This window comes from Ovis canadensis, chromosome 3, assembly GCF_042477335.2.
Source record: "Ovis canadensis isolate MfBH-ARS-UI-01 breed Bighorn chromosome 3, ARS-UI_OviCan_v2, whole genome shotgun sequence".
In the NCBI taxonomy this organism is placed as follows: Eukaryota; Metazoa; Chordata; class Mammalia; order Artiodactyla; family Bovidae; genus Ovis; species Ovis canadensis.
Genome location: NC_091247.1, coordinates 56,460,979 through 56,477,883, shown reverse-complemented (window position 1 = coordinate 56,477,883; position 16,905 = coordinate 56,460,979). Strand labels below are relative to the sequence as shown.

The 16,905-nt window shown below is 42.2% G+C and overlaps 1 protein-coding gene across 1 annotated transcript in view; it reads right to left on the bottom strand.

Annotated features, from left to right (window-relative positions):
* Positions 1 to 2,261, bottom strand: part of DNAH6 (dynein axonemal heavy chain 6) — a 286,898-nt gene extending 284,637 nt beyond the window's left edge. Inside the window, exons 1-2 of the mRNA XM_069583083.1 lie at positions 2,097 to 2,261; positions 71 to 303 (exon numbers count right to left, since the gene is read on the bottom strand). Coding sequence (XP_069439184.1) covers positions 71 to 295 — 225 coding nt within the window. The 5' untranslated portion in view covers positions 296 to 303; positions 2,097 to 2,261. The remainder of the gene's footprint in view (positions 1 to 70; positions 304 to 2,096) is intronic.
* Between the last annotated feature and the right edge of the window lie 14,644 nt (positions 2,262 to 16,905).

Here is a 16,905-nt window from a genome sequence, read left to right as displayed (position 1 = left end):
TTGCCATTCCCCCAAAGCAACTCTGCAACTTCTAGCTAAAAGTGGCTAACATGCTGGTTTTCAACCTTACCAAAGGCTCCAGTTTTATAGGCTGCTGTCGTTTTCTCGTCCTCTCCTGAGCTTTTGTAGTGTGTTCAAATGTCAGGAATTGTGTATCACCTTGATTTTCTGTGGGTGTTACAAAACTCAGTCTTCCCTTTGCTCTTATACTATTCAGTCTTGTAAGCAAGGGGTTTTCTGACAGCTCTCCAATACTTTTCAGGTCCAACTCATTCTCTGAGAGTTTAAAAGCCATCTTCCTCCCTGGAGAGGTCAGGGTCAAGAAAAGAAAAATGAAAAGTAAAGCGAAAGAATTGGGGAAGTAGGGTTAAGCAGAGGTGTTTTAAGAACCAAGCAGAGCTGCATTTGCTTATCCCCAAAGAAAACCTACCAAAGTTACCCCATTCTTCCCGAACTAAGGACTTGAATTAGAGTAATGAAAACTATGCCTGGCCTTCTAGAAGACCCACAACTTGGGTGGGACCCAGGAATTTGCATTTATAACTTTTTAGGTGATGGTGTTGCTGCCTCTGATTTGGGGACCACATACCTGCATGCATGCTAAGCTGCTTCAGTCATGTCCAACTCTTTGAAACCCTATGGACTGTAGCCCTCCAGGCTCCTCTGTCTATGGGATTCTCCAGGCAAGAATCCTAGAGTGGGTTCCCATGTCCTCCTCCAGGGGATCTTCCCGACCCAAGAATGGAACCCATCCATCTCTCCTGCATTAGCTGGCAGGTTCTTTACCACTAAGTGCCAGCTGGGAAGCCCACTAGTCCAGATTTGGAAGGATGAATAGAAATGAAATCATAGTGAGATTCTTTCTCACACTTGAGTGTGCAAAATATTTCTGAGGGTGGCAGTGGTGTTCAAAAGAAAGGTAATTCTAACACAGGCAATCTGAGATATCTAGCCTAGATACTTACAGATAACCCAAATAAAGGGGGAAAAAAAGAGTTGATGGCTAAATCATAAAATAGTGCTTTGGGGGATTTTATGAGGATGAGAATCACTTGAGAAGCTTGTGAAAAAGCAGATTCTAATTCATAAACTTTGAGTAGCAAGGCCCCAGAATACTAGAACTATCAGCCTTTTGTAATGGTCTTGTACTTTCACCAACACTCACACTCCAGTCCCGTCACATGGATGGAAATACTTTTCTTAAAAACAGTATTATCACACACAAGGTCTTAAACCAGGTGTCAGCAGGTCCAGGTTTTAGTCTAGAACAGCACTGGCCAATCAAAATACAATGCAAATCTCCTATGTAATTAAAAAATTTTAAGTAACCATATTTAAAAACAAAAAGGAACATAAAAAGAATTTTTTACCTTTTTATTTTGTATTAGGCTATAGCCAATTAACAAACAATGTTGTGATAGTTTCAGGTGGACAGTGAAAGGACTCAGCCATACATATACATGTATTCATTCTTACCCAAACTCCTCTCCCATCCAGGCTGCCATGTAACATTGAGCAGAGTTCCCTGTGTTATACAGTAGGTCCTTGGTTGTTATCCATGGTAAATATAGCAGTGTGTACATGTCTTCATCCCAGCTTCTCCCTCTCTACCCCTTTCCCCCGTGCTTCCCCCTGGCAAACATAGAGTTCCTTTTCTAAGTCTGCGAGTTAAAAATAAATTAATTTTAATAATGTTTTTTATTTAATATAACTAAAATATTATCATTTCAACATATAATCAGTATAAAATTTGTTAATGTGATAGTTTTATTTTTTGTTACTACATCGGGGAAATTATTTCACCTTTAGGACACATTTTAATTCAGAAGAGGCTCACCCCCCTCCCCGTGTGGCTAGTGGCTACCATATTGAAACAGGTCCAGATCTGACCACTCAGTGAGAGATCTTGAACAAGTCTCTTGGTATCTCTATTCCTCAGTTTCCAGCTCTGTAAACTGGTAGGTAGGTAGTAGGTATCATTAAAATGTGACTTTCTCTGCCTCTCTGAGCCTTTCCTTCTATACTCCAAAGGTCACGCTGAGTCTCTTGCCTAGAAGTCATAGTTCAGCCCCACAGCTCGATTCCGCAGGACTCACCAAGTCAGGCTAGAGAAGCAGCCGCCTCAGAGGGTCTCCTGAGACAGCGAAAAGACAGATCTGGGAGTAGAAAGTTGTCTCTTAAGCCTAGACTGTTTCCCGTTGCCTAGCAGCCACCGGACCTCCACTGATGCTTACTGCGCCTGTGCGCGATCTGTCGCCACTGGCAACCCCTCAGCCAACTGCTGCTCAGATTCTGAGTCCGGGACTGTGCTGGGCAGTCGAGCCAATTACCGTCTCGGAATGTTTTCTTCGTCGCTGTTTGATGGAGAGCCAGCACTAGACCTGCCGGCTCTTGAGGGCTAGGCTGGAAGGCGGTGCAACCGAAGAAGTTGGTAACTTCTGCTTGTTCCTTCGCTTGTCAGCGGCTCCCGCTCACGACCCCTCCCTCCTCCAGTAGTGTTTTCTGTTGCTCTTCAAGAGGTTTGAGACTGCCTGACATTCGCTTTAATCCAGCTTCGTCTGGTTGGAAGAATCAAGTGCTTTTGTAGACAGTTCAGGCCCCGCTCTCCGAGAGAGCGACCGTCCTGCATCTCTGTCCCACCCATGGACCTCTTTCCAACAGTGTCCTAAAACACTAGGAATGCGGGCTCTTCCCCTCAACCTCCACCCTGTCCTTTCTACTTATGTTCTTTTCTACCTGAAAGGTAATTTAGTGTCCTCAGTGTCAGGCATAGCAAGCCAATATTACTTGGTCTCTGCACTGTATTCACCAAAACAGGCCCTGGATCTTGCATGGTCTTTGCGTGCGTGCTAAGTCATTTCAGTCGTGCCTGACTCTCAGACTCCGTGAACTGTAGCCCTCCAGGCTCCTCTGTCCATGGGATTCTTCAGGCAAGAATACTGGAGTGGGTTGCCGCGCGCTCCTCCAGGGGATCCTCCCCCCCAGGGACTGAACCTGTATCTCTTAGCTCTCTCCTACATTAGCAGGCGGGTTTTCTACCACTAGTGGCACCTAGGAAGCCCCTATGGCTTTTAGACCCACCTATTAAGGTGGTGCAGTGGTAAAGAATCCGCTTGTCAGTGGAGAAGATTCAAAGTGAAGGGTTCGATCCCTAGATGGGGAAGATCCCCTGGAGGAGAAAATGTCAACTTGTGGCAGTATTCTTGCCTGGGAAATCCAATAGACAGATGAACCAGACGGATTCCAGTTCATGCGGTCGCAAAAGAGTCAGACAGGACTGAGGAATTAAATACACAACAAACAAGTCTCCAATGACTGCTGGCAATGCTATATGGAAGCAGCCCCACAGATGCCCCATGCAGGTGCTTACTTTAGATGCCTTATCCCAGTCAGTGATCAGGTGAAGCAGTCCTTTCACCTGTCTGGAGTAAATATTCCACCAGATGACAGTCTTGGTTTTCAGCCTCCCCTCAAAAATAACATAATCACCTCTGAAAGTCATTGTTTTACTTTTTCCTTTTTGGTCCTTTTTGTTTTAACCTTGATATGTGTTTCTTGTCTTGAACACAAAGCCGTATATGAAGTGCTCTACATATTAAACTCACAATGCATTTTATCAATCTTAAGATACTCAGGTATGAATTTTACACAGTAGAAAGACATGTAGCATGTCTCTGCTTACAAAGACATGTCTCTGCTTACAAAGTAGAGAGACATGTAACATTAAAGCTGGAAGGGATATAACAGACCACTGAATCCAACTGCTTCCCCATTTCATTAAAAAGAGAGATGAGACCCAGAGAGAAAGTAAGTAATTTACTCCAGGTCAGGCACTTAGCCCTGGTAGAGATAAAACTAGAATACAAATCTCCTAATCCTTAATCAGGACTAGGAAACAGCAAGAGAGAAACTTCAGTTTAGAAACAATCAAAAACCTCAAATGTAGACATCATAAGGTACACACAGGCAATCAATCAGAGTGAATAAAATACAAACTAATCATGAAAAAAATTCAAAACCAACCCAATATACATCAAAGCATATTATAATAATATGTAATGTAAGACACACCTCCCAAAATAGATTACATTTTGGATGTGCAATGAATATTTTTATCTGTTCCTTTCAAAGTTTATGCAGTGGGAGACAAAAATCTATTGCTCCTCAGGTCAAGAATCCCTTTGTTAGTAGATGAAGGTGTCTGTATTCTAATGTTAGTTTATGAAGCTAAGCATTTCATTCCTAGAGCCAAGAATGGTGAGGAGAGGAGACATGGACACACAGAGTTTTATGAAGGTATTGCTATATTGAACACTACTCATCAAATCTCTCACAACTTATTTTTTTTAATGTGGCAAGATGTTATCTCCATTATCAAATACATACATACCCAGTTGCTTCTGTCATGTCTCACTCTTTGCTATCCCATGGACTGTAGACTGCCGGGCTCCTCTGTCCATGGGATTTTCCCGACAAGAATACTGGAGTGGATTGCTATTCAGTCCTATTGAATACCTAATATATCAACACAAATAGGAGCTTTGTTTATTGCATGTTAATTGTTTCATAGTTTCTGCAATAGCAATGATTGTTCCTATTTATTGAGTGCTTATGTGCCAGGTTCAGTTCAGTTCAGTTCAGTCGCTCAGTTGTGTCCGACTCTTTGCAACCCCATGAATCGCAGCACGCCAGGCCTCCCTGTCCATCACCATCTCCCGGAGTTCACTCAGACTCACGTCCATCGAGTCCGTGATGCCATCCAGCCATCTCATCCTCTGTCGTCCCCTTCTTCTTCTGCCCCCAATCCCTCCCAGCATCAGAGTCTTTTCCAATGAGTCAGCACTTCGCATGAGGTGGCCAAAGTACTGGAGCTTCAGCTTTAGCATCATTCCTTCCAAAGAAATCCCAGGGCTGATCTCCTTCAGAATGGACTGGTTGGATCTCCTTGCAGTCCAAGGGACTCTCAAGAGTCTTCTCCAACACCACAGTTCAAAAGCATCAATCCTTCGGCACTCAGCCTTCTTCACAGTCCAACTCTCACATCCATACATGACCACAGGAAAAACCATAGCCTTGACTAGATGGACCTTAGTTGACAAAGTAATGTCTCTGCTTTTGAATATACTATCTAGGTTGGTCATAACTTTTCTTCCAAGGAGTAAGCGTCTTTTAATTTCATGGCTGCAGTCACCATCTGCAGTGATTTTGGAGCCCCCCAAAATAAAGTCTGACACTGTTTCCACTGTACTATGCTATATATTTTTCATTTGTTCTCTCAAATATATCCAACAAACCTGAAATTCCCATCTCATAGCTAAAGAACTAGGCTACAAAAGATTTACAAGAACAGATTATGAAAACAGTAATACTAAGTGAAAATGCTTAAAATTTATTGAGCACTAAGTTAAGTTTTATATGCTGGACCTTTGTAAAATGTTTTCTACTATTATACTGTTCATTGCACCAGCTCATATTGTTTTAGAGGTATTATTATATCTATTCCACCAAAAAGGAAATTGAGCCTTAAAGAGGTTGATTCACCCAAGATCACTAGAGAAGTGGTAAATGATAGAGCTAAGATACACATTCAGATTCATGAAATTTAAGTTAAAGTTCCAAAATATTAGTCATGCAATTTTGCTACTGGAGGTATGGTAGACTATATTCTTAAAAATTCCTGAAGCAAAACTCCTGTGTATTTGGATAAACTCCAAGGCACATTATTTTAACGGTATTGCTGAACTCAAAAGAATAAGAGAATCATAACAACAGAGTCCTGTTGATGGAAATGTAAATTGGTACAACCACCATAGAATAGAAAACAGTATAGAGATTCTCAAAAATTCGAGAATACAATTACTGTGTAGTCCAGCTATTCCACTTCTGGCTATTTATGCAAAGAATACATATTTTCTAATATATTAGAAAAAATATATTCACCCCTATGTTCATCAAAGCATTATTTACAATAGCCAAAATATGGAAATAACCTAAAGCCCATGAATAATGAAGGGATAGAGAAGACGTGGTACATATACACAATGGAATATTACTCAGCCATTAAAAAACAAAATCTTGCCATTTGAGACAATAAGTATGGATCTTGAAGGTATTATGCTAAATGAAATAAGAGAAAAAGACAAAGACCATATTATTTCACTCATTCATATATGGGATATAAAATAATAATAATAAATTAACAAACCAAAGCAAACGAAAACATAGGTATTACAGAGAGCAGAGATGTGATTGCCAGGGGGACTGCAGGTGGTAGAGAGGAAAAAATGGGGGTCAACTCTATGATGATGGGTGGAAACTAAATTTTTGATGGTGAGCACACTGTAGTGTATACAAAAGTTGAAATAATGTGTACAATGTTATATGCTTGAGATTTATGTCATATACCAATGTTGTGGCAAAAAAAAAAAAAAGAAGAAACCAAACTGTATACTTAAAGTGTGTGTAGCCAATTGTGTGTAAGTTACACTTTAGTAAAATTTATTCAAGAAATAATAAAATTGTATGCACAAACTTTTTAAAAGAGTATCAATTATTCCTAGAATTACACTTCAAAATCACTTGGAAGTATGAAAGTGAAAGTGTTAGTGGCTGAGTCATGTCTGACTCTTTGCCACCCTATGGACTGTAGCCCTCGCAGCTCCTCTTTCCATGGGATTCTCCAGGCAAGAATACTGGAGTGGGTAGCCATTCTCTTCTCCAGGAGACCTTCCCAACCTTGGGATCGAACCCTGGTCTCCCATCTGAGCCACTAGGGAAGCCCAAAAATCATGTGAGGCTTTTCTAAACATACAGATTTCCAGGCTCATGCCAGACCTGGTAAATAGGGATCTTTGATATTGGCATTTAGGCAAATATAAGCTTAAAAATCTCTATATGTAAATCAAATGAACATCTCTGGCTAGGAATCACATCTACAGGTGAAAATGTATGAAGATTAAAAGATGTTACATTAAATAGGTCATAAAACAGTTTGCATAATATGATTATATTTTTACAAGCAGAAATGTATGTAAACTCAGCAAACTGTATGGAAGAAAAATATAGTAGTTTATGAGATTTGTGGGTATTTTATACTCTGCTCTTCTGTATATTCAAAAATAAAAGCTGTGTACTGCTTTTGTATACAAAAAAGCAGACGGTGGCTCAGACAGGAGACCCAGGTTTGATCCCTGGGTTGAGAAGATCCCCTGGAAAAGGGAATGGTTACCCACTCCAGTGTTCTTTCTGGAAAAGTGAGTTATTTTTAAGTTAACAAAGAAAATGTATGAGCGCATAAAATAGAGGGACCATGAATTTGGTGGAGGCCAGGGTGAATGGAGCAGGGACACTGGTGGAGGATTTAGCCTTCAGTGTAAACGAGACACACCTTCCTCCATGTGGAGGGAAGGAGGGTGGAAGTAGATTAGATGGATTGGTAGATTTGGGCCAGATTTCTTCTCTTTCTCCGTGAAGCAGGAAGTAAGCTCAGCCGCAGATAAGAATGGATGTGGGGGTGGTCAGGCTCCTTATAATTTATGTGGTGGTGGTGGGATAACCCACCTTTAATCTTGACTGTTCACAGTTTAGTTTCAGGGTCTGTAAAACTGCTTAAAGTTGTGTTCATGGGTGGGAGGAATTGAGAGATTGGGATTGATGTGATTGATACTGTGTATAAAAGAGATAACTAATAAGAACCTACAGTATAGAACAGGGAACTCTGCTTAATGCACTGTGGTGACCTGAACAGGAAGGAAATTGAGAGAGGGGAGATAAGTGTTTGTTTAGGTGATTCACTTTGCTGCACAGTAGAAACTGACACAACGTTGTGTCGCAACTATATTACAATAAAAACTAATTTAAAAAATACCTACAAGAAATTGTAATCATGTTTTGTTCCCAGCTGTTTGACTTTCAAAGGAGTCTGTGATCAATCGCCGCTCAGAGTTGGGAACTCTGCCCATCGGAAGTGGTGATGGGGGTGGTGGCCGTGATGGTATCATATTCTGTTGCTCTATCACCACCGTGTGGTCAAATGGATGTACTGCCAAAGGTGGATTTGAAGCACAGAGTTTGAACTTCCCACGTTGCTCAGGGGTAAAGGACCCACCTGCAGGAGTTCAATTTCTGGGAGCCTAGTGAGCTACGGTCCATGGGGCTGCAAAGAGTCAGACACGACTTAGCCACTAAACAGTAACAGCAACAACAAAAATTTTTCTTCCAAAATGCTGAACCAATGTTAATTATTCATGAATGAGAAGACCTGCCCAAGCCCAGATAATTATATTCCAATTAAAGATTTTTACAGAAGTGATCTCTGAGCCAGTGTTGAATGTTTCTGAAAGGCCAAAAACATTATGTGTATTGAGACTGACTAGGAGAGTTTTGAAACCCCCTGATGCCCAGGCCAGATGCCATGCTAATTAAACTCTCTAAGAGTGAGAGACCCAAGCATCAGGGTTTTATCCAATGACCTCTTCCCCATGTGATTCCAATGTCCAACCAAGTCCAAGGGCCTCAGCCACAAGTCCTTGCTGTTCCAGGTGTGCTCCATGAGCCAGCAGCATTGGCACCCCCCCACCCCCAGGAACTTGTTAAATTGTGGGATCTCAGATCCTGCCCCACATCTCCTGAATCAGTCTGTATTTTAAATAATTCTCAGGTGACTCACTGCATATCAAATTAAATTCTGTTAAAGAGATCAAAATGATTGTCCAGTAGGTCCGCTGGATATACAAGGCAGGAATGGTGTTTAAAAGGTGGGCTTTTCATCTCTGATCACTTCCAGCTACAAAAAATGTGTGACTTCTATGCCACTGCTGAACAGTTCTAGTTGTCTGAAAGATTCTTTTCTTTTAGTAGATGTCAAAATATACTTTCTAGCCAGTTCTGCAAATTGCCCCCATGATCTCTTTTAAAATATTTGAAGGATTTCCCTGGTGGTCTAGTGGTTAAGAATATACTTGCCAATGCAGGGGACATAGATTCTATCTCTGCTCCAGGAAGATTCCACATGTTAAGAGACAACTAAACCCACGTGCCACAACTACTGAGCCTGAGAGTCACAACTATTGAAGCTCATGTGGCCTAGAGTCCTTGCTCTGAAACAAGAGAAGCCTGTGCAATGAGAAACCTGCACACAGTAATTTGAAAGTAGCCACTCACTAGAGAAAGCCTGCATGCAGCAACGAAGACCCAGCACAGCCAAAAATAAGTAAATAAAATAGAAAAACAACTTGCAAGATTACAAATCTCTCAAATTTAGAATGAAGACAGTGACACACTTAGATTAAAAAATAAAATTATTTGAGAGCAGAAATGTCTTGCCTTAATCTTCCTTCTTTGAAACCCTCCCTTTCAACCTCCCAGTTTCTTTCAGTTTAGTTCAGTAGCTCAGTCATGTCCGACTCTTTGCGATCCCATGAATTGCAGCACGCCAGGCCTCCCTGTCCATCACCAACTCCCAGAGTTCACTCAGACTCATGTCCATTGAATCAGTGATGCCATCCAGCCATCTCATCCTCTGTTCTCCCCTTCTCCTCCTGCCTCCAATCCCTCCCAGCATCAGAGTCTTTCCCAATGAGTCTCCTCTTTGCATGAGGTGGCTTCAGCATCATTCCCTCCAAAGAAATCTCAGGGCTAATCTCCTTTACGATGGACTGGTTGGATCTCCTTGCAGTCCAAGGGACTCTCAAGAGTCTTCTCCAACACCACAGTTCAAAAGCATCAATTCTACGGTGCTGAGCTTTCCTCACAGTCCAACTCTCACATCCATACATAACCACTGGAAAAACCATAGCCTTGACTAGACGGACCTTTGTTGGCAAAGTAATGTCTCTGCTTTTCAATATGCTATCTAGGTTGATCATAACTTTTCTTCCAAGGAGTAAGCGTCTTTTAATTTCATGGCTGCAGTCACCATCTGCAGTGATTTTGAAGCCCAGAAAAATAAAGTCAACCACTATTTCCCCATCTATTTGCCATGAAGTGATGGGACCAGATGCCATGATCTTAGTTTTCTGAATGTTGAGATTTAAACCAACTGTTTCACTCTCCACTTTCACTTTCATCAAGAGGCTTTTGAGTTCCTCTTCACTTTCTGCCATAAGGGTGGTATCATGTGCATATCTGAGGTTATTGATATTTCTCCCAGCAATCTTGATTCCAGCTTTTGCTTCTTCCAGCCCAGCGATTCTCATGATGTGGAACCTCCAATCTGGGCTTCCCCGGTGGCTCAGCATTTGCACTGCAGGAGACACAGAAGATGTGGGTTTGATCCCTGGGTTGGGAAGATCCCCTGGAGGAGGGCATGGCAACCCACTCCAGTATTTTTGCCTGGGGAATTTCATGGAGAGGAACCTGCGGTCTACAACCCATAGGGTTGCTGAGAGTCAGACACGACTGAAGCAACTTAGCATGCACCCACTAGTGTGCAGAGTGGCAGAGAGGGGGTGGGTTTGTGGGACTGAGCCCTTAAACTGTGGTGTCCAACACTGCCTCCAGGTAAATCTTTGTCAGAACTGAGTTGGATTGTGGAGACTTGGCTGGTGTCTAAGAAGTTTGTGTTGGCATGAGAACAGCCCCTCTGCCTGCCACATGTTGGAAATGGGGTCAGAATCTTAAGAGCATAGAGCAGGGGTTAGCAAGTACCATCCCATGAGTCAAATCCAGACTGTTGCCTGTTTTTGTACACCAAGTTTTACTGGAATACAGCCATGATCATTTATTTACGTATTTGTTGTTCAGTCGCTCGGTCGCATGACTCTTTGCCACCCCATGGACTGCTGCAGCATGCCAGGTTTCCCTGTCCTTCATCATCTCCTGGAGCTTGCTCAAACTCATGTCCATGGAGTCAGTGATGCCATCCAATCACCTTGTCGTCTGTCATCGTATTTACGTATTTACTGTAGCTATTTTTGCACTATAACAGCAGAGTCATACAGTTGTGACAGAGACTATCCGACCCACAAATATTTACTATCTGGTCCTTTAAAGAAAAGTTGTGCTGACTCCTGCTATAGTAAATAAACATAATGTAGTAAATAAAAATATAAAAAAGGACACACCAAGTCAGGATAAACTACAATTCTTTTTTTTTAATTAATTAATTTATTTGAATTTTTATTTTTACTTTATTTTACTTTACAATACTGTATTGGTTTTGCCATACATTGACATGAATCCGCCACGGGTGTACATGAGTTCACAAACATGAGCCCCCTCCCAGCTCCCACCCCATATCATCTCTCTGGATACAATTCTAACTTCAGTTAGATTAAATCTCCTGGGAAATGTCTCATTGCTGTCAATTTTTTTGCCTTTGTAGACACTTTATAGTTTGTATCATCATTTTTGGTCTTTAGACAAGTTGGAAATAGGTGAGCTAATACTAGAGTCTAGTAACTGTGTTTGCAAATGGTAAGAAGACAGTGAGTGACACCTAGTGGACAATAGCAGGAAGTTCTGAAACTTACACTGCCCAAGGCTCTGAGATATTTGACTAAAAAGTGTTTGGAAAGATTATTCTTATAGACTCTTGGGCAAATGTGGCATTTTGAATATACCCAACTACTTTCATCCCTCCCTACAACTGTACAAAGGATTTTTTAAAGTTATAAACTCAGAGAAATTAGGAGAATGGGAGAAGAGACAATAGGTATAAAAATCTGGATTCTAGAAAGCAGAAATATGAGTGGTAAGTGGTTAAACAAACATAAAAATGATAGTCTAAGCAGTTGTGGGGAAAGATAATGTCCAATCTGATGGACACTATAGAATCCCCAAAGCCTCTGAAATCAGTGGTATCAGATATCTCTGGAAATAGGGCCTTTAAATAAGGATGTCGGCTGACTGACAATGAAGTGGTCAGGTCTTCAAATCTGGTCCACCCTCCCCAAACCCAGCAGAAGAGTGAAAACTTATACTCTGGAGTGAGTAAAATAGCTTCTAGACTGATAGATAATATGCACATTTGAGGGTGCGTCACCATCCTTGGGGTCACAGAGAGGCGGACACAACTGAAGTGACTTAGCACGCAGGCGTGCACACCATACTGAATACGACCTGAATGTGCGCAGACCAAATGGTGAGATCACCCAACCCTCTTTCCCCACTTAATTCCCAGAATAATGGCCGAGGGTGTCCAACCATCTCAGTTTCCTGGGACTGCAAGTGTTCCGGGATGGAGACTTGGGGTTTCAAAACCAACACAGTCCTGAGCAAACCAGGATGTCACCCTAGTCTCAACACATTAGCAGTTAGACCCTTTCATTCAGGAAACTGGGAGAATCTTTGGGGAATTTTACCAGCCCAAGGGGAACAATCTGAACATATGGGGAGTGGAAGTTCTACATCTTAGTGGTCCAGTCAGATTAACCTTGTAGGAGGGTCATTGAACAAGCTCCAAATGGGCATGTGGAGGTTCCAGTTGTGTTTTTAGATCCTCTTTCAGAAAAAAGCAGACAACTAAGAATTATTAGACAATTCAGGGGAAGTCTTACACAAAAGACAGAAGCTAGAACATCCAAACAGGATAAGCAATAGGAGAGGTAAGTACCTGATTCAAGTTGGGATGTCAGAGTCTTTCTCTTGGATCCCAAAAGATGCACCTGGAGGGAGAATCTTCTCTTCCTCTCTCACCATGCGCTGTTAGGATGTGTCTGGAGCTCCTGGAGGCCCAATTCTCCTCTGTAAACGGAAGCCCACAGTTGGCCACATAGAGATGCACTGATGGGAAATGAACTCAGCCTAGCATTCCCATCCAAGATCATTATCCCTAAAGCTGTTTTTTATTTTTCCAAAGTTTGGCTGTATGAGTCAATAAATTTCAAGACTTTTCCAAAAAGGCATAAGTTTGAACAGATTTTTTTGTCATTTGAAACCAACTGGTCGTGGTATGCCTCATGAAGGGCATTGCCCATTCTACACATCTGCCTTTTTAATCCATACTCTATATCCAGAAAATTTCCAAATCAGCTCTTGCCCCTGTTTAAAATAAAGATTGCCCAACTCATGTAGGTAAAAATACATGAGATTTCAGTGAACACTGGATGCTTTTAGCAAACCCAACACACACTAACTTTTCATTATCTCTCACGATGATGTCCTCCCCAAAATAAAATCTAGATAAATGACTGAAATATAGAAATCTGGACCATAAGGCAGAAATGAAGAGAAGAAAGAAAACTGTGCATTAACTCTGCTAGTCTTCCTCATAGTAGTGAAGGGAAAATGTGGTATCCATAAGAATTGTGTTCAATAGCAAGTAGCAGAACACCCAATTAACAGTGACTTAATTGAACAGGCTGGTTGGGAGTTACTAACGCCATGTGTTCCTATGATTTTCGGCCTTTTCATTATGATGGCAATAGCGTTATTGCAGTCCCAGCCATCATGTGCACATACAAGAGAGAAATAAGGGGATAAAGTCAAAGGATGTATTTACCTCTACAGAGGAAGAGCAAAAGCTCTTCCAGGAGCCTCTACATCAGATTAGACTTCCCCTTTGGGCTTCCTCAGTGGCTCAGATGGTAAAGAATCTGCTTGCAATGTAGGAGACCTGAGTTCAGCCCCTGGGTTGGGAAGATCCCCCCAGAGAAGAGAAAGGCAATCCACTCTAATATTCTTGCTTGGAGAATTCCATGGACAGAGGAGCCTGGCCAGCTGCAGTCCATGTGGTCACAAAAGAGTTGGACGTGACTAAATGACTAACAATTTCGCTATCTATGTGTCTTTTTGGCTGGAACAGGGTCCGAAGTTTACATTTAGCTGAAAACGAGACTAAGAAGGTAGGAAACAAGATTGTTGCAAATGACTTGGTACCGTCATGATTCGTTACCTAGGGCTAGACATATGTGCCCTCCTCCATGAGGCAGTATTGACACAGAAGGACAGGCAAAGTGATGCTCTGTGGGGAGGCATGCCTACCACAGGAACCAAAGTAAGTAGGTTACAGTGTTAAAAATACTGCTGAAACCGAAACTCTCACATATGGTGGGTGGGACTTCAGAAGAGTACAATCACTTCGAAAAGCAATTTGGCAGTTTTTTACCTGCCTAGATGAATTTCACAAATGTGATTAAAGATCTTGAGATGGGGGAAATTATCCTGGATTATCCAGATGGGCCCAATGTGAAGTTAAGGGTCTTTACAAGAGGGAGGCAAGAGAATCATAGGGAAAAAAGAAGTGAGAGGAAGGAAGCAGAGGTTGGAGGGATGCACTTGGAAGATGAGGGAAGGGGCCATAAGCCAAGGAACGGGGATGACTCTAGAAGTTGGAAAAGAAAAGGATTCTCTTCTAGAGCCTCCAGGAGTGATGCAGCTGTGCCAACACCTTGGTTTTAGATTTCTGAAAACTTAAAGAGTCAACTGTATAATATACACACTGCTGCTGCTGCTGCTAAGTCACTTCAGTCATGTCCGACTCTGTGTGACCCCATAGATGGCAGCCCACCAGGCTCCCCTGTCCCTGGGATTCTCCAGGCAAGAACACTGGAGTGGGTTGTCATTTCCTTCTCCAATGTATGAAAGTGAAAAGTGGAAGTGAAGTCACTCAGTCGTGTCCTACTCTTAGTGACCCCATGGACTGCAGCCTACCAGACTCCTCCATCCATGGGATTTTCCAGGCAAGAGTACTGGAGTGGGGTGGCATTGCCTTCTTCAATATACACACTACCATATATAAAATAGGGGCTTCCCTGGCAGCTCACACAGTAAAGAATCTGCCTGCAATGCAGGAGACCCAGGCTCCACCCTGAGTGGGGAAGATTCTCCTGAAGAAGGGAATGGCTACCCACTCCAATATTCTTTCCTGGAGAATTCCATGGACAGAGGAGTCTAGCGGGCTACAGTCCATGGGGTTGCAATGTCAGATATGACTGAGTGGCTAACACTATCTACAGCTCTATCTATCTACCTATGTATAAAATAGATAATCAACAAGGACCTACTGTATAGCACAGAGAACTCTACTCAGTATATGGGAAAAGAATCTGAAAAAGAATGGATATATATATATATATATATAACTGAATCACTTTGCTATATACCTGAAACTAACACAGCATTGTAAATCAACTATACTTCAACATAAAAAGTATTTTTACAAAGAGTCAAGCTATAAATGTGAAACATAGCTTCTGTCCTATAATTAATTGGGAAAGCAGACTAAGCTTTTAAAAAACTGTTTAAATAACTAGTCATAGTCACTTGAATTATTTTCTTAGAATACTTCTCCTTTCATATCTAAGAATAGAGTACCCAAGTTATACTTGCAAATCTGAATATAAAGGTAGGCCGGAATCTTAATTATTGCTGTTGTTCAGTAACCCAGTCAAGTCTGACTCTTTTTGACCCCATGGATTACAGCACACCAGTCTTCCCTGTCCTTCACTGTCTCCCAGGGTTTGTTCAAACTCATGTCCATTGAGTCTATGATGCACCCAACCATCTCTTCCTCTGTCATCCCCTTCTCCTCCTGCCCTTCATATTTCCCAGCATCAAGGTCTTTTTCATGAGTCAGTTCTTCCATCTGGTGGCCAAAGTATTGGAACTTCAGCTTCAACATAAGTCCTTCCAAAGAATATTCAGGGTTGATTTCCTTTAGGATGGACTGGTTGGATCTCCTTGCTGTCCAAGAGACTCTGAAGAGTCTTCCCCAGCACCACAATTTGAAAGCAGTGTGTCAATTAATTTAGAAGACAAGAGATAGAGCCCTTTAAAAAGACAGCTTCGACCCATGCAAATATCCCACAGGGTCATGATGTCCTAGAGTGGGGTATTTGTCCCCAGAGATGTACTTTCCTTTCTTGGGAGATTTCCCCATAGACAGGGACTTGAGACCAGGTTCAAAGAGTGTTGTCAGCAACTCAGCAAGAGGCTGGCAGTGCTGACTTAGTTCTCCTGTGATCTGGGAAAGTGGACCAGTCCTTGCACTCTGACTGCTTCTTCCATTGGGCCCAAATCATGTTTCCCAGAGCCTAGCTAGTGCTAAAGAACCCGCCTGTCAATGCAGGAGACATAAGAGATGTAGGTTTGATCCCTGGGTCAGGAAGATCCCCCGAAGAAGGAAATGGCAACCCACTCCAGTGTTCTTGCTTGGAGAAGCCCATGGACAGAGAAGCCTGTCCATGGAATCAGAAAGAGACAGACATGACTGAAGTGACTTAGCACTCAGCACAGCAGGAATTTGCCAAGGGCAGGCCCTGAAGGCTTCTAATTCATAGTCAGCTTCTCTACCATTGCTGACAATCTGCAAGTGCTTGGAATTTAGCAATAAATCTTTCCTATGTTGGGGCTTCCCAGGTGGTGCTAGTGCTAAAGAATCTTCTTGCCAATGCAGGAGATGCAAGAGTCATGGGTTCGATCCCTGGGTCAGGAAGACCTCTGGGAGAAGGAAATGGCAACTGACTCCATGTTCTTGCCTGGAAAATTCCATGGACAGAGAAGCCTGATGGACAACTGTCCATGGACTTGCAAAATGTCAGGCACGATTGAACACATACACACACAAATAAGTGGGTGATGCCAAAAGCCAGACTTGGGGACTAGCTGTTCTCTGACATCCCAGTTGAAGGCCTCTCAGTATCAGGAAGTTTCCTTTGCTCAACAACTTGGGCTGGTTCAGACACACAGGCAATCCTGAATCAATATTTGTTGAGTTAACACATGATCTATTGGTTCTAATCATTAAGTTCCTTCTTAACCACTGAGTGCAGGGAACACTGCAGATAGCCTTAAAGATCAGGTTTCCTTGGGCATCTTTGTCTGTTCCAGATTTTGTTCTTCTATTGCCTTTGCAGTGAAAGTAGGCTCCTCTTTTCTTGCCACAGGAAAGGCCAACAGCTATGCAAACCTGGGCAATAAAGTTAACTCTTAAACAGTTAGCTATTAACCAGCAGGCAAGATAAC